The sequence below is a fragment of the Syngnathoides biaculeatus genome, chromosome 15, assembly GCF_019802595.1.
Source record: "Syngnathoides biaculeatus isolate LvHL_M chromosome 15, ASM1980259v1, whole genome shotgun sequence".
In the NCBI taxonomy this organism is placed as follows: domain Eukaryota; kingdom Metazoa; phylum Chordata; class Actinopteri; order Syngnathiformes; family Syngnathidae; genus Syngnathoides; species Syngnathoides biaculeatus.
The window spans coordinates 11,955,111-11,977,822 of NC_084654.1; the positions used below are offsets into that span (position 1 = coordinate 11,955,111).

Genomic DNA, 22,712 nt, shown 5'->3' on the forward strand with positions numbered 1-22,712 from the left:
AGTGCTGGAGCCTATCCAAGCTGTCAACGGGCAGGAGGCGAGGTACACCCTGAACTGGTTCCCAGCCAATTGCAGTGCACATAGAGACAAACAGCCACACTCACAATCACACCTAGGGGCAATTTAGAGTGTCAAATGAATGTTGCATGTTTTTGGGATGAGGGAGCAAACCAGAGTGGCCAGAGAAAATCCACGCAGGCACGGGGAGAACATAGCAAACTCCATACAGGTGGGTCTGGGATTTACCAGCTTCTCCACCGTGCCGCCCCTCTTTTTCAATATTATATATAATTTTGAATGACTAATAACTTGTTTTGTCAAGTAAACATAGTCCAGTTATTGTGGGCAGATACAATTTGTGGAGGGCCTTGAGTTAATATTTGTAGATGAATGGACACAAATTGGAAGCTGCTGTTGTGGAAAAGGGGAGAACAATTCCATATCGCTCCACATTGTCATGCCCTGCAGGTGTTACAACAATCGGTCCTACTATTCTCCGCTTGTCCATAAAGTATAATGAAGTTTGTCATTTATTGTCCACGGGGGCCACCTTCTTTATTTACACAATGATTTTATTGTTAGTCTTTATGGATGTAGAAGATCAGTAGAATTGTTTCCTCAAACAATACAAATTTTAATCCTAATGTAAGACAAATGGCAACTGCTTTATCTATCATTTTTGTATACAGGTTTTGCTCAATAGGATTATTCCAAAGTATGTATGCCATGCGGCCTCTGGTATGCTATTATGTCGTTTAAATTGGTGACTTGCAAAGTTCCATTTGTTTCCATAATGCTGTGGAATTTGCTGAGTTTGATTGCTTTTGCTGTCAGCCAGTGGCATCTTTCTGGCCATTTCTGGCTCATCTACGACATCACCTCCTCGCTTTGGAATTGAAATTATGACACTGAACCATTCTGTAAATTGTGGTATGCAGGTAAGATGCATTTTCAGGTTGTAGACATAGCTTACAAATTACAGTCACTGCACACTGTAGTGTTAAAAACGGGCCCAGTAATAATAACTAACTCACAATTGTGCCGAATGAAGGCAAGTTATCAAGGTTTAATATAGTTGGGGAGGAATGACTCATGCTAGACATCAAAGTGTGTCACTGGAACATGTTTTAGCCAAAGTTCAGTTCTGCCTCGTTCTCAGTCTTCTCATGTTTTCAACAATATAATTCCGTCTATTACGTATTTAGAAACAAATTGCTGAATTCACTTTACAGGGTCTTCAATGATAGTATTGAACATACAGTATACAGAGTACAGACAACTGATATTTTATTACATTGTACTTAATTGATTTTTTTTTTAACCCTGTGAAGAGAAAGTGTTTGTATTCAGAAATGACTGGAAAATAGAGTAAGAAGAGGGGGAAGAACAAGTGATTTAAAGAGGCTGGGAGCATATGTGACGGAGGGTGGGAGGGTTGGAGAAAAAGAAGGGGGGAGAGGGAGGACAAGCGGGTGGGTGCTGTGAAATCTGTTAACAGGGAAGCTCTGTGTGTTTGCTGGCTGGCTTGGCTGCCTGCCCAACTTGGCTCATTGTGATCGAGGCATGATAGTGGACTCCAGGCAGCCCCCGCCGCCGCCTCGGCTGCCTCGCGTCTGGCCGCAGCCGCACTATCCACGCTGACATGGAAAGACCTGTGAGTGCCTTATCTCCTTTGCCGCTTTCTTCTTCTGCCACCGGCTGTTGTTGGCTTTTGCTCTGTCGCAGATTCAGCTGAGGCTGCATGCAGGCTTTTCACTGGTGTGTGACTCTCCCTCCTCACGGAGCCCCCGTAGGTGGCAGGACCGCTGTGTACGGAGGACGCCGCGGCAGCGTTCTCTCGGCACATTCATCCATGTCCCTCGGCCGGCCTGTCCGTATACGGGCGCCGTCCACCCGCGGCCCCATGGTGCCTCTGTCGGGGTTTGGTATTGTGCGGCTACACATTTACGTCACTCTTGTAAAGAAGTAGCCAGAAAACCAGAACGATAGCGTCCTCACAGTGACGAGCAGCTGAGTGTGTGGCTGGTTGCAGCCACAGGCGTTTGACATTGACTTTGCTGAAATTCAGTGTCGGTTCCGTGTCTCTCCCTTGCGACTATTCTTGGTGGTATGTCCTCACGATCTGTTGTGTTTTGATTCCCTGACAACTAAAATCTGTGATGTGAAACCCCTCTCCAGTCTGCTGCTTCTCAAAGTGAGTTCCAACTTTTCTCATGCTCATAGTATCCTTGCAGCTTCGAAGCAGTTCTGTTGGACTTATAAATAGATTTTGGTTCCTCAAAGAGTCTGGTCTTTGCCAGTCTTTTCTATTATGCAGAATTGTGGCTGAAAAGGAAAAACAAGAAGCATCTTTGAAATGTGAGGGTGTCTACTTGTCTGTAATATTACACAGAACATTGCAAAAACATGCAACATTAATTGGACACTCTAAATTGCCCCCTAGGTGTGATTGTGAGTGTGGCAGTTTGTCATTTTTGACATTTTCAATGTGCCCTGCGATTGGCTGGCAACCAGTTCAGGGTGTACCCCGCCTCCTGCCTGTTGACAGCTGGGATAGGCTCCAGCACTCCCCGCAACCCTCGTGAGGATAAGCGGTGAAGAAAATGGATGGATGGAAGAAGAATAGCATTTCTTTCTTTAGTAGAAAATTTTGTTTTGTCTAACTGAGTTCAGGTACTTTGAGCTAATCTGCCCTCCATTTCTTGCACTTGACCGGCTGCTGTACTTTCGAAGGCCATTTCCTACTCTCTATTCTGTGCTTTATCACAATAAGCAACTTTGACCTGAGATATCAAAATTGTGTCCATGTTAGGTGTTATTTACGGGGTGCAATGGGCAATAAGAAATAATAACACATTTTTGAAGGCAATTTTTTTTAAGAAATTTGCCTACAGATTGTCAAATCAAATCAAAGTTACTTATTTAGCATATTTCATACACTAAAATGTAACTCAAAGTGCTTTAAAAAATGACAATGACCCAAAAAAAAAAATGACAGGAATGATATAATGCAAGAAGACTGGGGTGGATTCCCCACATTGTGCAGAGCCCCCTGTCCTCCAGACCACAAGGAAACTGCAGAATGGCATCTCTGTGGGTAGGCCTCAGCCTCCCAGCATGGAGGATCCCATGAGACACTCAATTCACACTTAAAAGATTAAGGAGGCTAAAAGAAAGGATGAAATACAAAAAAAATAAGATACAGAAAACAAAAGTAAAAAAATAGATAGATAAATAAATATAATCATTCATGAATTCGCTTCCTGTACCGCTTATCCTCACTAGGCTCGCAGGTTCGCTGGTGCCTATCCCAGCTATTTTCGGGGTGTGGCCTGAATTGGTCAACAGTCAATCCCAGGCCACATATAAACAAACAACCATTCACACTCACATTCGTTTAGAACAGGGGTGCCCAGACTTTTTTACTCCAAGATCTCATTTACAAGCAGCCAGCCTCTTCCGAGCTACCAACCACGGGTTTTGGGTGATGATGATACTCCCAAACCGTTTTAAAAAATATATATTTTAAAATATATTTAAAATACAGAGTTAGCTTTTGTGCACTGTATTGTCTGTGCTTTCATCCTGGATCAGGCTGTGCTCAGGTGGAATTTTAAAATGACACACCATCTCCTGCAGCACTTTCTACTTTGGCTTCAGACCAGACCTTTCCCACTCGGAAAAGCGAAAATCCCCACTTTTTCTTCGATTATTCACACACTCCGACAGTCATTCCATCTTAAAACAACAAAATTTCTTTTTTAACTTTCTTCATTAATATCAAAAGTAAACATAAGTAGCATGTCTAGCTCGTCTTTGCTCTACGTTGCCCAGACTGTGTTGCTAACTAAAGCAGGGGTGGTGGACGCTGTCATTATAAAACACATTGATGGGATGTGTAAGTACTGTAACATTTGGAATTATGGTTGTACTCTTTAAGATTGGGGGCGGGGGGCAGGTGTAAGGTAAAGTACAAAAAAGAGAGAGTGGCGGAGGAGCAGTCGTTGTTAGAGAAAGTTCCGTGTCCTGCTTAAAAAAAAAAAACAGTGGCTTTTTTTTTTCATTTTTTACAGTAAGTATGTGAATTGTGCCATTGGATATAACAACCAGTCATCCCTCACTCATTGAATCACATTGCAAAATGCCACAAACTGAAAAGCTGTATGTTATACTTTCAATTTGCGTTGGATTTTTTTTTTTTTTTTTGTGCACACAACGCAGAATATCTGCAAAGAGACTACATCAGTGGTGCACAATTACGTACACGCGCAGTTTAGAGGGAACATTGACTGACATCTTCTTCTTTTTTTTTTTTGGCACACCATCCCGCGACCAAGACTGCCTCGACTGGTCGATCGTGATCGACGCATCGAACACCCCTGGTTTATAGTCTTCAATTAGCCTAACATGCATGTTTTGGGGATGTGAGAGGAAACCAGAGTACCTGGAGAAAACCCATGCAGGCATAGGGAGAAGATGCAAACCCCACTCAGGCGAGGCCGGATTTGAGCCTAGGTTCTCTGAACTGTGAGGCAAATGTGTTCACCAGTCGTCCTCCATGCTGCCTAAATAAATAAATAAATAGATAATTTGAACTGCATCAGCACCTCTGTGTTAGCCTAAGAGAGAAACCCGCAAACTCTGGCTATATTTTTAGACGACAAAAAAATACCTCGGTTACATTCTTGAGGTTTTGATTAAATTTAAGTTCAGAGTAAAAAAATTATCCCCAGGTTCTTTATACTTTATGAAAGTTTAATACCTTGTAGTATTGGTAAAAGTTTTTCCTTCTTGCCTTCAGGAGCGATGACTAAAATCTTTGTTTTGTCCTGGTTTAGCTGTAGATATTCACTGCCGCCACCCAAATGACTTAAAATCTAAAATACAATTAAGAATGGTATGAATGTCTCCTGTGTCATCGGAAGACACTGCGATGACAGCTTTGTGTCATCTGCATCACTGTGGAAACAGATGCCATGACTTCCGATCACATCCCCAAGGGGATTGAACCTAAAATTGACCCTCGGGACACGCGACACTTGATTTGATGTATTCTGGATCTGTGAGTCAGAAGCTGAACCAATTAAAAACAGTACCAGAGAAGCCGACCAGATTTCAAATTCTTTTTAATAAAATGCTGTGATATACTGTATTGAAGGCAGCCCTGGAATCCAGCGCAACCAAAACACTCAAGTTTTTGTGACTCAGCAGCAGATTTGATCTCATTTAAAATTTGTAAAAGGGCTGTCTCAGTACTGTATTTCATCACCAATCCAGATTGTTTTTTTTCCTCAAATATTTCTATTTAAGAAACAATTTAATTGTTAAAAAAATAATATCTGTTTTTCAATAATGTCTCTCAAAATCAGTAAGTTGGATATGGCTCAGTAATTATTTTAAAATGTTGGCTTCTAAATTATTCTTCTTTAGAAGACACTTCACTGCTGTTTTGTTGGCAGTGGGGAAAAACACCCGTCTGAAGAGTAATTCACAACATTTAAAATACGTCTGAAAGGAGGAATAAAATGTTTAGAAGAGATTTATAAAATGATGTGGGGATTAGATATGAATAGCAGGTTGTTGGGTTTACTTGGCAAAAGACTGAATGTCCAATGTCCTGCTATCAACTTGGTCAAAACTCTGAAGTGTTTCCTCAGACACAAGCCGTGGGTACAGTGGAGTTGAAAAAAAAAAAAAAAAATCACGTTCTGAGATAAAATTTGATCCGATCTAATACTATTAATCTTACTTGTAAAGTGGCACACAAATTATTCGTAAAGGTCCCTAGATGGTATCAAGGGAGATTTTATGGAAGTAGTATTAGTTAAAAGATCGATCGTGGAGAACCGGAACCTATAGCATTGAAAATTGCAAAATATTTGACTACATTATTGTAAGTTGTTTTGGGAATATTTCACAGTGAACTGTTAAATTGTGTTTTGCCTGCAATTCCGTTTCAAATATTTTGAGATTAGGGTGGTGTATATTGTGCAATATTTGTATTGTTTTAGTTAAGAGTGGAACCACTGAATTGAACAATTGAAATTACCACAGTAAAATAGCAGGGAGGAGGAAGAATGTCTGCAGGGGTTTTCGGTAAAATCTCAAAAAATTGTGCAAATCTAAATATACTATACTTACTTATATGCTATACTTACAATCATATTACATTGTCTAAATTGTATGAAGTCTGTCATTGTCCAAATATTTCTGGATTAACGCTACATCAACTGTAATTGCTGTTCTGTAGTTGCTAATGGAATCTCTGGCTATGGGCCCTCAAATCGTGCAAGGAGGCAGGCCATGCTGGCCACATTGAGATGTTTGGGATATCCTGCATAGGCATTCGCTGCATGTAACTGAGCTACATAATGAACGCTCCATCTGTGGATTTATGGCCACGTGACTGTGTGCCATCACGGTTTATACAGTATGGAGACAGTTTTGTGTGTGTGTCTCTCTCTTTATATGTAAGTGTGTATATGTATATATATATATATATATATATATATATAATATATATATATATATATATATATATATATTATATATATATATATATATATATATATATACAGTAAATACATATATATGATTATTGCAGCAGAAAAATCTGTCTTTGCAGACCCATTCCAACCCAAAGCCCAGAAGGGATCACGAGAAAGACCTAGAGCTGGACAAGAAGATTGAGGCTCTCCGCAGGAAGAATGAGGCACTCATGAAGAGATACAAGGTGAGGACGAGTGCCCGCAGGCAGTGAGAGCTGCAGTATTTTACAGGTTGTAATGAGGTGTTAAGATGCAAGGCTCTGAATTATATTAAGTGTTTGTTGTCATAAATGCTTCCTGATGAGTGTTCTGTTTGGTCACGTTGCCTTTAGGAGGTGGAAGAGGACAAAAAAAGAGCAGAGGAAGAAGGAATGTCCCTGCAGAGCCGGAAGGGCAAAGCTGATGATCTTACGATCACAGTGAACAAGTCCACCTGTGTAAGTGTTGATATTTTTTTAAAGCAATGCTTTCAGGAAGCTTGAGAAATATAATGTTGTACATGGTGTGGAGCAGGACAGTCGCGTGGTGGTGACCAAGACCATTAACAGTGGCTCACTTTCTGGGAAAGGACTAGAGAAATTTGGAGCAGGCCTAGGGGAGGAAGTTGCGATGCAGGCTTCTGGCAGGGTAGGCAGAGGGCACAAGAAGCAGCTAATTGTCACCATGGCAGGTAAAAAGGTGAGTTATGCCCTATTCTTGAGTGAATTATGCATGATTCTGGAGTGAATTTGGAGTTGGTCGTGAAGTCATATAAATATAGAAATATAGAGAAATTCTCTTACATTCTGGAGAATAGAATGAATGTATTTTATTGGTGTGTCATCATCCTTTTTTATCCGTGATTGTGCAAATCTTCTATCGCATTATTTGGACTTAAAGTATTATGCAGTGTAATTCCAGGCCCTTCATTAGGTACAACTGTAGAATCTGATCGGTTTGTACGAGAGCTGATTGAGAATTCCGTCTTTCCAAATATTTATGGTTACGCTTCCCATTTTCTAGTGGTATAAAATTGCATTGCATCACAATGAGAAGTGTTTCTATTACGGTATCTTTTAGTCACATGCCACGCATCTTGAAAAAACTCTCAGTAAACTGCATAGAAGTTCTACATGATCGCAAAATACAACAGAGTGTTGTTCTTTACTTTTGTTGTACTTTCCAGTACTACATAACTTCATCCTTCATACTGAGAGTGCTGGCAAATATTTTAATTCTCTTATTTTGCTAAATGAATGTTGAAAACATCTCTCAGTGTGACGCAGTGTATGGATGAACACATATTGTGGTTCCCTGCCTTTGTTGTTCCATTCTCTTTATTATGATGTATTGTACATTACATCAACATATTTAATATTATGACTATATATATTCATAAATGTACACGTGGCTTTAGCTTTGCAGATGGACCTAAAAGAATGGTAACAGTACACCTTGCCAGAGTTATAAGAACATATTATTTATTACCAAAACCTTTCTAGGGTAAGAGAGTGGTGTGTGAAAGGCCTGAGAAGAGGCAAGACCCCAAATATCTGTCAGATGCGAAGAGCCCCACTGACATGGTACAAACTGGCATTGTGGAGGCGGCGGGGGCAGGGAAACAAGCACATTTCAAGACCAAGTTGGACATTACGGCACAGGTTTGTACCAGACTTTGAACTCTTCAGTCACGAGCCATTTAAAATAGCAGCTCCCACTCTCATGTCCTCTCTCATGCGTCAAAGAGCTGTTTTACATACATGCCAGACTGGCCATGCCCCTTCAGCAGTGGAACACAAAGGCTAGCAGACGGGCGGTTTATCATGGCTCTTCCTGGCATGGGATTAGAATAGGGAGGCTATTACTGTAATACAGCTGCTGTGATCTGATTTTTGATCTGTGAAGTCAAAATTAATTGCAAATGCAAAAATTACATGATAAATATGAATGCAAAATGGATTGCCCATACAATGTTTTTAATATCCTGCATATTTTTTCATAAAGACGGCCAAACAACTTTAATAGAGCCACTGAGGTCAAACGCTTACCAGCGTGAGGCCAACGCTTTACCAGCTGCCGCACCGTGCCAGCAGTTTGAACACAAAAAGTCAGTGAGCACGTCAGTTTGTGTCTATCACATCTCAGTTTTGTCAACATTTTGTCCAAAAGGTGTAAAAAAAAAAGTAAACCAGAGTTATAAATAAATAAATAAATAAAATAGCAACAATTTTCTCATGTTCTTCTTAATCATTTGGTACTTCTGTGTCACCTTACATCATCCTTCACAAAAGAGGACGTTTGCCCTGCTAGCATACACTCAGAAAAATGAACGGGTATCTTAAGCGAGTTTGCACTTTTGTGTTTTTCCCTCATTACGAAGCGTTAGTGTTACCCAATGTGAGACAGACTGTGATATGCATCCAAGGCCTCGACTCCCACTTCATGCACGGCCTTGTTATTGATGTGTTGACATATTAGACGTTACACTAAATACATTTTTTTTTTTTTAACAGTAGAGCACGTGTTTAACACTATTGGTGTGAGAGACACGTCCGCAAAGTACTCCCCTGGTTGGAGTGTGAAATGCCACACTGTCACTGACCTTAGTCCCGCACACCGCGTATGAAAAAACCCCAGAGACAGCTGCTCCATCTCACGTGCACACACAGACACGCTTAGATGCCGGCCGATCAACAAGCCAACTGATCCTCGTCGCCATATGCGTAGACAGCGCTCTCTCGGGCAGCAGCAATAAAATAGGGAAGAGCAAGTTGAAGTCATGTGCACTAAATTAGTGTCCTGAACATGATGTTCTTTTTTTTTCTGTCACGTTATTTATCCCCTGCATAGAATCTGCACTTGAATAATAGGCTGCGCCGCTTTTCTGGGACTCGTAGTGATCTGTCTTGCTGTTTACATAACCGGCGCAGTACAATCTGATGTACTTTATGAACAGAAGAAAATGATGTGTGTATACAGGAGGAGGAATGCCTCTCATCTTTCTCGAGTGAATAGACCTCGTGAAGAGCAATGCCAGTGTTCGCTCTGACATAAACGGTGAATGACTAAAGGGGTGTGGTTATCTGGGAGATTATAATGTCGGATGTGAATCAAGACGAGTGCTGTCTATTCACACACTGAGAGTGACAATACAGTAGAGGGAAGTGAAGGGAGAAAATGTCTGCTTTCACCCTCTTATTTCTCCTTCCTTCCTTAAGTGGTCTGCTCTCCTCTGGCACGATTGTGTTGCGTTTTCCGTCACCCTGAAAAGGCTGATTTAATCTAATTAACATGCGACTGCCTTCTCTCCCTGAAAAGGCTCATTATGCAACTAAAAAGAGAGGCCTGGAGAGGTGCCAGGAAAGGGTCATCGAGGAAGGGGTTTGAGACAGAGGGCACACATGACAAAGGAGGAAAGCTAGGTAGAAGAGTTTTTATGAGTAGAGTGACAAATACGGACACGGAGTTTATTATGACCTACACTATCTAATATTTGCACAAAAGCAACTCGTTTGAAGAAACACTAACCCAATTTTAGTCCTGACGTTTCTTGACTTGGCCAGCCTGCAAAGTGCTCCGATGACATCATTGCAGTGGAAATTTGCAGTCAGGTCTCTCTTAAATCTTGCTATGGCGCCATTAATCCACTTGAGTGCAGTGTTGGCCCTTAAATCTTTCTTGATTTCATTGCGGTTTATTGCAGGAGTGATGAACCTCTTCTTCAATGGGCAATCAAAGTGTTGATAGATAGATAGATAGATAGATAGATAGATAGATAGATAGATAGATAGATAGATAGATAGATAGATAGATAGATAGATAGATAGATAGATAGATAGATAGATAGATAGATAGATAGATAGATAGATAGATAGATAGATAGATAGATAGATAGATAGATAGATAGAAAAACAATAAACATCATGAGGCAAAAAAACAAATGAACAAGCACCTATATATTGCAACAATGTTATTAAAAGAGTTGTGTTTTAATGAGTGAATCTCAAAATTCCCATGCAAATGTCTGGGACCAGAAGGCACCATGTCTCTTTGCAGACTTTTCCTATATGTATTAACTCCTTAATCTTATAAAACTTGACTTTTTAGCAAAACTTCTAGTTGATTATCAGACAAATTTTAAAAAGTTGTGTCATTTCACAGATTGGAACAACAGTCGATTGACAAGTAACATTTAGCAGGACTGCTTGGCTGGCTAGCAACAGGCCTGTTGGAACATGCACTAGGCGACTTATCTTCTGGTGCCCAGTGTCCTTTGGGGTCCAGAGGAGGAGGCGGAGTAGAGGGGATGGAAAAAAAGAGGGATGAGCACATGCCATGTTGCTCTTCCAGGAAGGCAACATGTTTACTCGGCTGTGATTGGTACACGCATGAGTAGGAAAACGTCACCCTCCTTCAGATGTTTTCGCCCTCTCCTATTGTTTTTATTGTTGCTTTAAGAATTAATCTGCTGAGATGCACATTGATTTTCCCTCTTTCCCAGAATCATGTTGTTTTAGAATTTCTCTAAGTGCCAGCAATAGTCTCTTCTGCCTACTTTATACAAATAAAAACAAGCTCTCTATCTCTGAGATAGCGTTTACATGATTTCCCTGGTTCACTCCAGGGCATTTGTAACAAGAGCGCACAGCCATTGTCCTCTTTGATGTGTTCAAAAGCATCCATCATCTCTCCCGCTTTTACCACACACAATTTGTTCTGCTCCCATCACAGTAATCGATAAACAGGTTAAGAGCAAAATGTTGGGAGGGGGCATAATTGCATTTAATGTACACTGCGCTTTTACAGGTTTATTATTGCACCGTATCCCTTTGTGTGAATTCAAAGTAATCGTGGTGAACACAAAGCTTTTTTGTCATTTGTGCAACCCAAAAGGGAATAAACAATGCATTGAGTCAGCACAAACGTTTTGACAAGAATGAATAATAATAATAAAATGTCATTGTTGCTTCTTTTTGACCACCACCCAATGATACTGTTGAAGTTCTGTTGCCGATTAATGATTAACTTGGAGACGAGATGATGCTCTTTTTGGTTATGACGGCCCATGTTTCATGAAATTGTTTTCTTCAGCTCCACTGGACTGCTTAGTGGGTATTAGCATGAAGAATGCTTCGAATGCATTTTAATAAAAACTAAGTGCTAGGAGTGTTTGGGCTGCTGATGTGCCATTACTGGTGAGTCAGCACCGCTATAATTTTTAATCCACGCTAAAGTACAATGGAACCTTTTAGGTAGAAAAAAAAAGAGAGTACATTTTACAGCTGACCTCCGATTAGTTCAAATCTAGAATCTGTTTTGCCCTAGGAAATAATAGAATGTCAATCTTAAATGCAGGATCCAAGTGTCACCATCATAAATGTTTTCGTAACTGGTCAGACTTTTTTTTTAAGTAACAATTTGCTGTTTAACTGTGGTGACGAGTGACGAGTGGTGGTGCAGCGCCCAGTCGCCCTCTGTTTACAAGCCGCCACCGATCACCTGGCGATACCAAAATCTAGTGAGATACTGTATGCTAAGGTTTTGCATGATGCCGTGCATGATGATAGATCAAAGAGTAGGCGTGATGTATTCTCAAATGGGGAGACACGGTGGTACAACTGGGTAGGGTGTTGGCCTCACTGTTCTGAGGACCGGTGTTCAAATCCCAGGCATGCCTGTGTGGAGTTTGCTTCTCCCCATGCCTGCGTGGGTTCTCTCCGGGTACTCCAGTGTCCTCCCACATCCCGAAAACATGCATGAAATGGAGACTCTAAATTGAAATTCTGAGTGCGACCGTTGTCTGTCTCCATGTGCACTGCGATTGGGGGGGAGGGGGGGGCAGTTCACCTGGTATAGGTTCCAGCACCCCCGTGACCCTTGTGAGGATAAGCAGGTCCGAAAATGGATGTATGGATATTCTCAAAGGTACTGAGCTGTTTTTGTCTGTCTCAAGGATTTGGAAATCACAGACCTTAACGTCCCCACATCAAAGGAGGAGCAGGAGGAGTACCTGCAGTGGAAAAAGGAGCGCGAGAAAATTGACAAGGAGAGAGTGGCGCGTCACAAAAACGCCAAGGGACAGTGGAGGCGGGCGTGGGACGTAAACAAAACAGAGAACATGTAAGACCTCTTACCTCTGCTGGAAACGTCATCCCGTTTGTTGTTGTGGTGCATTACAGGGTTTTGGTTTCACAAATAATGCAGCTAAGGCCTTAGAGCCACGCATTTCAGTCAGTTTCCGTCACGTTTCTTCTTTGGTCATGGTAAAATAGTGTTGTTATTTATACCTCTCATAAAATATAGAGGTCATGTACTTCAGTACAAGGGCTTGTACCTGTTATGAATCAAGATGAGACCAAATGATAACTTGTATTACACTAAATTTGATTTTTAACACAATAATAAGATTGCATTTTTGAGGAAACAATATTTTTTTGTGATTGAAAAGATGAATTCAGTTTGAAATTAATAATTCCTGTTCAAAATGGTAAAACATCAAAAGCTCACTGAATTTAAAAGAGTGACTGACGATTTGACAGGTGGGCTGATGAATTTGTTGAGCACTGCATTTTCTACACTAATTTGTTTCAATCGATGATTCTTGTGAATTTAAAATGCACAGCAAGTGAAACACCTGTTTTCACACCCCAGCAATCATAGAAAATATCATGCATTTAATCGCGCAGACAGTTCGGAAGACAACAATTGATTTCAAACAAGACACATGGTACTCGTAGCAGGGTAAATTAATGTGCTGTTTAGGGAAACATCAAAATGTAAAGAGACAAGGAAGGAGTGGCTATTTTAAGCCAGGGGATGAGGGATGAAATGCCTTGCCTTATTTGGTGAGTCTTAAACAAGGACCACCAGGAAGAACAGAACATTTGTTTCTGATACACCAATTGTTGAAATGGTATTAGAGAGCTATGAGCTGACAAAGCACAACTTCATCACACTCTACATTCTTTCTTCAATTCCTTATGTAAGAAATACACAAGAATTATCTTCTGAATTGAATGGCTTGAATGCCCAATGAGTTAAGTATGATTATTCGCTTGAATAGAAAGAGAGAATATTTATTCTCTGAGCAAAACATATAGTAACGTGACACTTCTATCTGAAAAGACTAAACTGGACTTTTGCTTGTAGGTTTTTAGACAAATCCCTTCCTGACAGAGTTTGGGTCCCACCAAGTAGAGGTGAGATTTTCCCAGCCTGGTTGTGTTCTGACTATTGTTTTATTGTTTCATTTCCACCCATTTTTCATCTTACCAGGAGGACCAAGTGGCAGAAGAGGACAACATAGGTCTGGTGCTGACACGCGAGGTAACTCATGTATCTCTTTCGCCTTTATTTACCGTAATTCCCAGCCTACAGAGCGCAGCTGGTTATAAGCCTCACCCAGTATATTTGTAAAGGAAATACCATTTGGTACATATGTAGGCTGCACCGTGTAAAAGCCGCAAGTGCCCACATTGAAACACGACATATTTACAAAGAAAGACAGTACACAGAGAGTTTAACGCTAGCGCTGCCGCACTAATGCGCCACGCTAATGCAAACGCTAGCGCCGCCTCGCTAAGGCTAACATTGACGACATGGCACTAACAGGGTCGGTTAAAAAAAACATACTGTTAAAAATCACAGAGACACCGCAGTAATACACTAGTGCAGCTCTAACAAGGCCAGACTGGTAAAAGTCACTTCCTCGGCACATATATTTGGTCTCGCTCTTACCTTTTCCGCTCAAGTGCTCCCTTGCGGCCGTTAGACAAAATGCACAAATTAGCCGCATCACTGCATAAATCGCACGGTTGAAAGTGTGTGAAATAAGTCACAGCTTATAGGCCGGAAATTACGGTAAATGTTTATTGTTTATAAATGTGAACATATTTGTTGAAAATCAAGCGAAAAAATGTTAGATGAAACTGCTTACCAGCACAAACTCATTTGAATATCTCTCTGATGGACTGTAATAATAATTGTATACATTTGGTGTGAATTGAATTGGATAAACTGTAGGGATAGCCACTTGAAATGAGAAAGGCACACGAGGGGGAAATTCTGGCGCCATTCGAGCTCCATAAAATCTTCACTATATTAAGTTATTGAATAGTGAGGCTCAGGAGGTTGTAGAGTTTTAATAAATGTAGTTTGCGGCGGGAGGTGGCGCAGTTATAAACAAGTACTCAAATTGGTCTCAGCGAGAGGGAATATTGATTTATGCAATCCAAGTTCTTCTGGAATAACTGCTAAAAGGTGCTTAAGGGTTGTTAAGGAGGAGCAGCCGTTTGGCACTGATGTCTAAGTAAGAATTTAAGTGTAAAGTCTGAAGCTGTCTCACTAGCAGCACTATGACCAGGTAGTAGCTAGTACTTGCTTGAAGATCAGTTAACTGTATCCACTGGTGGAATCTCAGTGTGCATGGATTTGTCTACATATTGTCTTGTGACCATTCTGGGGTATACACCACCTCTTGGCCAAAGTCATCCGGGATAGGTCCACCTCCAGCTCCCCCTGGGAACCTAATGACGACAAGTAGTAACATTTATATGACTTTGATGAAAGACATAACTGCTTGTCAGTCCCTAACTGAGATAGAATGGCTGTGAAGATAATTACTGTAATTTCCGGCCTCCAGAGCGCACCTGATTATAAGCCTCACCCAGTACATTTTGGTACATACAAAAAAACCCGGAAAAAAAAAACAGCCGCGGTAGCGCAGCACTAACAGGGCCGGTAAAAAAAAAAATATATATATATACCTAATTCATCGAGACGTGGCAGCACCATGCTAGCGCGGTGCTAACAGGGATGATTAAAAAAATACATACCAGTAAAAATCACTGAGACACGACAGTAACACAGCAGTAACATGCCCTCCCTTGCGGCCATGAGGAAAAATGCACAAATTAACGGCATCACCGCATTAGCCGCAGGTTTGATAGCGTGTGAAAAAGGGTGCGGGTTATTGGCCGGAAATGACGGTAATTGTTAGTATGAGGATGTGCCATGTGATTGACTGGGAATCAGTCTGGGGTATTTCCTGAAATCAGCTGTGATTAGCTTCGTCTCACCTGCACCAATAGTAATGACGTGATGTGAAAAAAAATGGATGGATAGAATGTACTGTATCCAGAGGGACAGAAATTGACTCATGTTGACAGCGACTTTCCATTGGTTCAAGGTCATGAGAAGCGAGGCAAAGACAAGTCAACTAGAAACGTGCAAGTAATGAGCAGCAACGCAAAAGGCAAAGATCGCCTGACTGGGAGGGCCAGAAGGTCAGTATAGCAGCTCTGACATCTTGTTTTATAGGCAGGCTCACACGCAAACAACACCCGGATGAATAAGTTCATTCGGCCGTTGGGATGTGGAAAGTCTCACACCACATGGGAAGACTTGTTTTTTTCCGCACTCTTCGCTAAAATAGGATGAGGTAATGGTTGAATTGGAAGAAGTGGCAACTGACTAAATAACCGGGAAGTCTTTATTTACATGTCACAGGCTAATTTTTAGAGGTAGCTTTGCTGTTGTGAAAAATATTTTGTGTTTCTTTGCATGGAGGCTCTGAGGTCATATTGTTACACAAACAGAGCTCACATATTTATTGTGCGTTATCAGTTTTCATGATCACAAAAGTGATTACAGCCCTCAGGTTATACAAATGATCTTTTCGCTGGATTGACCTGAACGGGGGCTCATTTTCAGATGGCAAGCTCAAGAAGAAGAAGATAACCTACAGGTTGGGTCAAGCATTTTATTTATTTTTGACTCACGGTAATGTTACTAAAGGGGCTAATACATCTGACTTTGTCTCATCTCATAGACTTCAGATACACCATTGGAGGAATTCTTGGTGGAACTTGATACACTTGCAGATGCTGAGGCAGAACGGCAGCAAGATCAGGACTCAGAAACAAAGCCGTTGCCCAGTCCAGATGTTTTAAACACTTGTGAGGAAGTGAGGGGATCCGAAGGCACTTCGACTACCTTGAGAGCCGACATTTCAGTGCAGGAGAAAGCAGACAGCTCATCCTTGAGGGCTTCAGAGAAGAAAGTGCGATTCTCACAGGAACTCATCCAGGGGGCTCGCGCAAAGCAAATCACAGGCTCTCAGGATTCCGCCAAGTCAGAATCAAGTCCAATATTCTTCTTAAAAGCTTCCTCGCAGAAGAAAATCCGACATGAAGTGCCGCGGCAGCATCAGGAACATGCCACGGAGGATAAAGAGAGTCATTGCCGGCAGCAGCAGGCTTCTGAAAGTAAATGTACTAAAAAAGACATCAGCGTCCCCGCAGCGGTCTGTTGCCCCCCTGCTGATAAGGCCTGTGCTTCGTTACTAGAAAGCGCCGGCCACCCTGTGGAGCTTGCCACAACTAACACCAACTCAGGTTGGACACTGCACTCACTGGACACAATATTAGATACACCTGCACAATCTGTTGGCGTTCAACAATAATGAACAGCATCGGATAACGAATTCTATCACAGTTACTTGGAAGGATATAATAGAGTTATAATAAGAAACTGCAGTTTTCCTTTATTTCTGGTGTTTCTGGTTCCACAAATAGGGATGGAGTTTGACTCGGACACTTAATTAGGTACACATTCACAAAGGAACTGCGTCACAAAGCTATGTCACCGTCTAGGTCTCGGCAAAGATAAGTTTACTCAGTTTTGATTTACACAAACAGAGAGCTATTGCTTTATTTCCACCTTTTTAAAATCTTTTTTTTATTTTTTTTAAATTTTTTTAATTGAATTTTCAATTAGTCGCTGATGGTGTAGTGTAGTGGTACACATGCCTGACTTTGATGCAGGTAGCATGGGATCGATTCCCGCTCAGTGATGGTGTCGATATGGAACTGACTGGTGACCAGTTCAGGGTGTAGTCTACCTATCACCTGAAACCAGCTGGGATAGGCTCCATCTTTCCCGTGACACCTTGTGAGGATGAGCGGCTTGGATAATGGATGGATGGATGGGTGGATTGATTTTTTAATTATTACAGGGTGTAATTAGTATTGATCTTTTATTGGACTGTAGGTATATATGAGGCGTTAAAACTAACACAGCTCAGTATGATTAAACAAAAACTGAACATTTATCACTTTTCAAATAAATATTAGTTGATTCAGCTCTATTCAGTTCCTATTCGATATCACTTCAGAACTGCTGAAGTGTTCAGTCAAACTTTATGAACCCAAAATAATGGAAGAAATGTGTTCTGTCATGTTTAATGAAAAAAAAAGTTTTCTAGTTTTTATTCTTAGTAATTAAAAGACATTAATTCACTGTGTAATACTATTACATTCATTTAATAATAACATTAGGAGAAGTGGTGTGCAAGTGGGGGTGTTGGGGGGGATCCATTGATGACACTGAACCGCTCTTGACTTTTGATTTTGGGGTGAAAACATTCTGCTCTGAATTGCGCAGAATTAACTAATAAAATAACTACTGAGTTATCTGAAATTTATCCCCATTTTTATTTCACAGCGGAGCCTGTTGACTTGTGTCTATGCGTCTTGAGCCTGGAATCGGCCGAGTCAAACCCAGAACACTTAAGCTGCAGCGACAAGGTCAGTATGAGAAGCAGAGGGCGGGGGGGAAATCGATAGGTGTGTCAATTGAATGATTGAAAGTGCAAGTGGATAATGATGTTAAAAAGATGAAGAGAAAGAAAGCGACACGGCCAGAATTTGCGAACGGCAGTTGTGTGATATCCAATTTCAGTTTAAGTATAGTCACCACCCGCGGGGCCCGTTGGAGTGCAGCAGAAATCGTCTCATGAGAAAAGCCCTTCATCTCATCCCCTACTAGAATATTGTAGACCTCCTTTTTAAAGTCTCCGCAGTGAGATGTATAGATTACTAGTTTGATGATTGGGAAGTAAATCACCGTTTCTGCTCTTTTTTTTTTTTTTTTTTTTTTGCAGGCAAGAGAGGACGGGAAGATTGTTTAACATGCAAATACTGAAAGACTCGAACGTGGACGCTCGATGGGGATGTGGCTCCAAGCCTTGCAGCGTGTAGCATCTGTTTGATCCAACATTCAGGTGTTTCAGAGTACTGCTGCGTCCGAACACTTTATGCGTACAAAAGCACATCATTTTCTCGTGTGCATCTTGAGTGCAATCTCTCAGAATGTTTACATGTTGTTCTGCGCAGGCTGTAAGGTACGTTAGCGTAATATACTGGAGGTTGGCCTTGAAAAGAAACCTTCTGACATAGACTATTAGTTTCGTGCTTGAGTCTGCCCTTGGGCTAATCCCAATAATAATAATAACAATTCTGTAGTGTTGAAAAAAGAAGTTTGAATAGGTAGAATCCACAATTGTCGACCCAAACAGCGTAAGCAGCTATGAGCTGTTGCCTCCAGCATTAGTCGATGGCCTTAAATACAAGTAACTCATGTGTTCATACACATTCATTGTTAGGTATTTATTTTCAAGTAATAGAGTAGATTTAATAACTACTGTAAACTCCATTTATGCGTTTGCTATGGACAGTACGAACAGAGGGCATTTTGCAAGCACTGCTTGGATGCACATCGTAAAAATGATTTTCCCATATACATTTGATATCGATTTCCACATGCTGAAGGGCGTACTCATGCCATTATGTGTCTTTAAACTTAAACATGTAAGACTCAGCTTGACAAAATGAAATGTTCCCAAGTTTCAAATGCAAAACTGACATGTTGACATAGTCAAGAACAGAACCTGGTTTCAAATCTACGCTCACTTTCCACATGTAATATTTTATTGCACTTGATGAGAAATTGAACTTTGCACATTTGGGGGTTTGACAGGAGGGATGTGAACAATCTCAGTCATGCCTTCAAAACTATGATTTTTTTTTGCACTTATGGTTTGTTTCTATTCCATTTGAACAGACAGTGTGTGGATAAGTCAGTTGTCCGACTGTTGATTTGCCCGCCGAGGCCTTGAGGCACATCTGGGAGGGAATCACTTGAGACGTTGAAAATAAATCAAGCATGGGCTTTGTCAGTAGTTAAAAGACAGAGATTTAACTGCAGCTGCCCTTTCATCCTGTTTTCTTAGCCCGTCGCAGGAGGCGAGGGGGAACAAGTCATATTTGACAAGCATCCTGAGACTTGTTGTGCCTTGTATTTCACATTTGTCAAATATAATTGACACAGTGTATCCATCAGCCCAGACTTGCTCTTGTATTTCGAGTTTTTTCACGGATGCGTATGTGTGTGTGTGTTTTATGTTCCAATTCAACTGTGAGTCAAAATTACGATACACAGCCTTTTCTTGTGTCCAGATTTTGGCAGAATGCTGTAGTATCGTAAAAAATGTTACGTAACCACAAATACAGTGGTTGACTGACATGCTGCAGGGTTCTTACAGCTTCAACTGTGGTTACATAAAAAAGGGTCGTTGGGTGGAGGGGGATCAACGAGTTATAGGAACGCACTGGGGTAGAACACATTTATGGCCTGTGTAACAATAAAGAAAATAATCTTTACGTCTTGTTCTAATTTGATAGAGGACAGTTGACCATATTGACCTTATGTTTGGTTCCATTTTAGAGGTTAGAGGTTAATAATATTTATTTTTAGCATTTTTTTTTCAAAATTTTGTATGTAGATATTATCATAACGCCTCAAATGACACATTAAAAAAATGGCTGTGGCTCTCCAGGCGCGTCCTTAATGTTTGCTCGTTATTCGAAAGTGTATGTGTTTGCTTGCAGACTTGAAAGAACAATAAAGTGTTTCAGTACTGTAGCTTCTAATCATAACCAATTGTGTAAGTGCAATATTACAATGAATCTCTGTTCATTACTTCAAAAAAATGGAAAAAAAACAAGAATCAAAGGAGGCATCACGGTTGACGACTGGTTCGCACATCTGCCTCACGGTTCTGAGGACCCGGTTTTGAATCTGGCCTCATCTGTGTGGAGTTTATCTGTTCTTCCTGTACCTGCCTGGGCTTTTTGCAGGTAGTCTGGCTTCCTCCAACATCCCCAAAAACAATCATATTAAGTTAATTAAAGACTCTGAACTCCCGAATGTGACTGCCAATGATTGTCTATATGGGCCCTGCTATTGGCTGTAAACGAGTTCAGGGTATACTCAACTTCTTGCTCAAAGTTAACAGAGATTGGTGGCAGCACATTCACACTTGTGAGAATAAGCAGTACAGAAACCGGATGAATGAATAATCAAAGAAATGATGATCACAATCATACTGTTCCACTGTAGCTCCATCGGGTTGGTTACTAACCCCACTAGTAACCGCAAAATAGTCAGACTGAATTATTGTACAGTCTAAGACAGACATTTACATACGCTATATGAAAGGACGAAAAATTGACTAATCTTACCCGGTTTTACGTCAATGAGGACGACCAAGATTCATGTCTATTTGCTAAGTAGCAGAATAATTTCCATCACTGTCTTTTAGAGTTATGGCTTCTTCCTGGCCTTACCTCCCATGCTTGTACTTTTTTCATTTTGGATCATGACGCACACTTACCGGGTTCAGTCTACCCATGGTCTTTTTTTCTTTGATTGATATGCACATTTTGGACCAAAACACATCGCTGGGACATAGAACCCATCTCTTTTTTGACGGCTATGATGGCTGGACATTCTTATGATGTTTATTTTTGTGCATAATTGTTTGAGAAGATGAATGGGGCACCTTGAGGCATTTGAAAATTGCACCCAAGGATGTACCGGACTTCTGCAAGTCCACAATTATCTACACAAAGAAGCAGTCAAAGCATTGTTAAAGCAGTTTCAGGTGTGTAGGGTTCAAATACATCCACAAATGTGTCTAAGTTAAATGTTTTTAATGTACCTCTCGTAACCTTCCAAAGTAATGACATCATCATCTGGGCTTTCCCAAATAGTATACAGTAAAGGCATATTGTATGCAAATCTCCAAGTTTAAAGAAAGAAATGAAAATTGCCTTTGAAAATTGCTGGCATTTAGCAAATGCAAATCATTTTGGTAATTCTAAATGACCTAAAACAGTAATGGTTAAGTGTGATTTTGTCTCAGAGAGTGAAAAAAAAAAAAGATCTTTTTTTTTTTATTGACATTGACATCTTTCAACTCTGTGCACCTTTAGTCAGATCCTCACCAAAATGTAATTGGTTCTTGCTCACCAAATGTTTCACCCCTCAAGTGAGTTTTTTTTTTGTGTGCATTTTGCATAATCCCGTGAATGAACAAATAAAAAAAACTCTCACTCTTTCACACTTGGCTCAGGTAATACAAAAAAAAGCCCCACGAGAAAATGCGAAGCGTCTGCATGGACACTCCACGCCTTTCCATCTTGGCCCACTGAGTCCGCTTTTATGTTGGATTTGATTAATTTCTGATGAGCTCTCTGCAGAGGTACTGAATTGGAAACTGCTCCCTCCTCGCCTTCCAGGTGGGACCTCCCTTATGCTACTATATTAATTATCTCCTCCTGTTGCGGTCACCGTAGCAGCCTTCGGTCTCTGGGGACAACAGGTTGATCTGATACTTGCTGCAAAACACGCAGATTTTCCTTTCTTTCAACGTCAAGTGTTCTCTTTCAACAACAAAAAAGATTTGCATGAATACTACACTCCAGGTGCACTTTGGTGCAAAGGTAGCCAATGGTTTCCAGAGTATGATGCAATGCACTGCAGCGGGGGTGTTAATATAATGGAAATAAGTCCTGTAGGCTGTTTGAGGACTCAAGTGCAGTGTAGGATTATGTTAGCTGCACTCCACAACAATGAGGAGCCTGCTTGAGGAAGAAAAAAAATGCTCAAGGTCAATAAGAAGTGATCAAGTGAGCAAATTACTTGTTTATATTGATATGTATCGCATTGAACAATCACGTGATTGAATTGTACTTTGTGTGTCACAACACTTTTAAATGTGATGTTACCTAGAATTCATCTCAGAGGTCCTATTTGGATAAACTACGGTAGTTTCAATGAAAAGCTTCAGAACACAACAGACACACATCCGTCCTAAGTGTCAAGACCAAGACCAGAAAGAGCTTCAGAACAGAAAGAATAACACAAGTCCTCAATCTTAAGACAATGTCCAGGACAGAATGAAGCTTCAGAAAGAAGAAGAAAGAAAGGAAGTCTGGAATCTTAGATTAGCTCAGTTGGCAAGTGGAACAAAGTAATGTTCTTTTGTGCTGATAAAGAAGACAG

General features: G+C 40.8%; 1 protein-coding gene across 4 annotated transcripts; it reads left to right on the forward strand.

Moving 5' to 3' along the window:
- The first annotated feature begins 739 nt into the window (after positions 1-739).
- LOC133513233 (coiled-coil domain-containing protein 9) lies at positions 740-20,472 on the forward strand. 4 transcript variants are annotated; one of them, XM_061843797.1, is made up of 14 exons: positions 740-1,654; positions 6,626-6,733; positions 6,881-6,985; positions 7,062-7,226; positions 8,030-8,188; positions 12,481-12,647; positions 13,677-13,726; positions 13,803-13,853; positions 15,715-15,811; positions 16,239-16,272; positions 16,357-16,792; positions 16,874-16,921; positions 18,030-18,112; positions 18,469-20,472. In XM_061843797.1, exons 1-14 carry the CDS (start codon positions 1,643-1,645, stop codon positions 18,493-18,495), a joined length of 1,542 nt encoding a protein of 513 aa, XP_061699781.1. In that variant the 5' UTR covers positions 740-1,642; the 3' UTR covers positions 18,496-20,472. The 4 variants fall into 4 exon arrangements, with proteins under 4 accessions (XP_061699781.1, XP_061699780.1, XP_061699782.1 ...); XM_061843796.1 differs by having other exon boundaries at positions 16,357-16,921; positions 18,469-20,471; XM_061843798.1 differs by lacking the exon at positions 740-1,654 and adding an exon at positions 2,660-2,673 and having other exon boundaries at positions 16,357-16,921; positions 18,469-20,471.
- The last annotated feature ends 2,240 nt before the right edge of the window (positions 20,473-22,712 follow it).

Coding starts and splice junctions, on each gene's coding strand:
- LOC133513233 (XM_061843796.1), top strand. Junction 13,854..15,714: donor GTCTGGTGCTGACACGCGAG/GTAACTCATGTA, acceptor CATTGGTTCAAG/GTCATGAGAAGCGAGGCAAA. Junction 15,812..16,238: donor CTGACTGGGAGGGCCAGAAG/GTCAGTATAGCA, acceptor GCTCATTTTCAG/ATGGCAAGCTCAAGAAGAAG.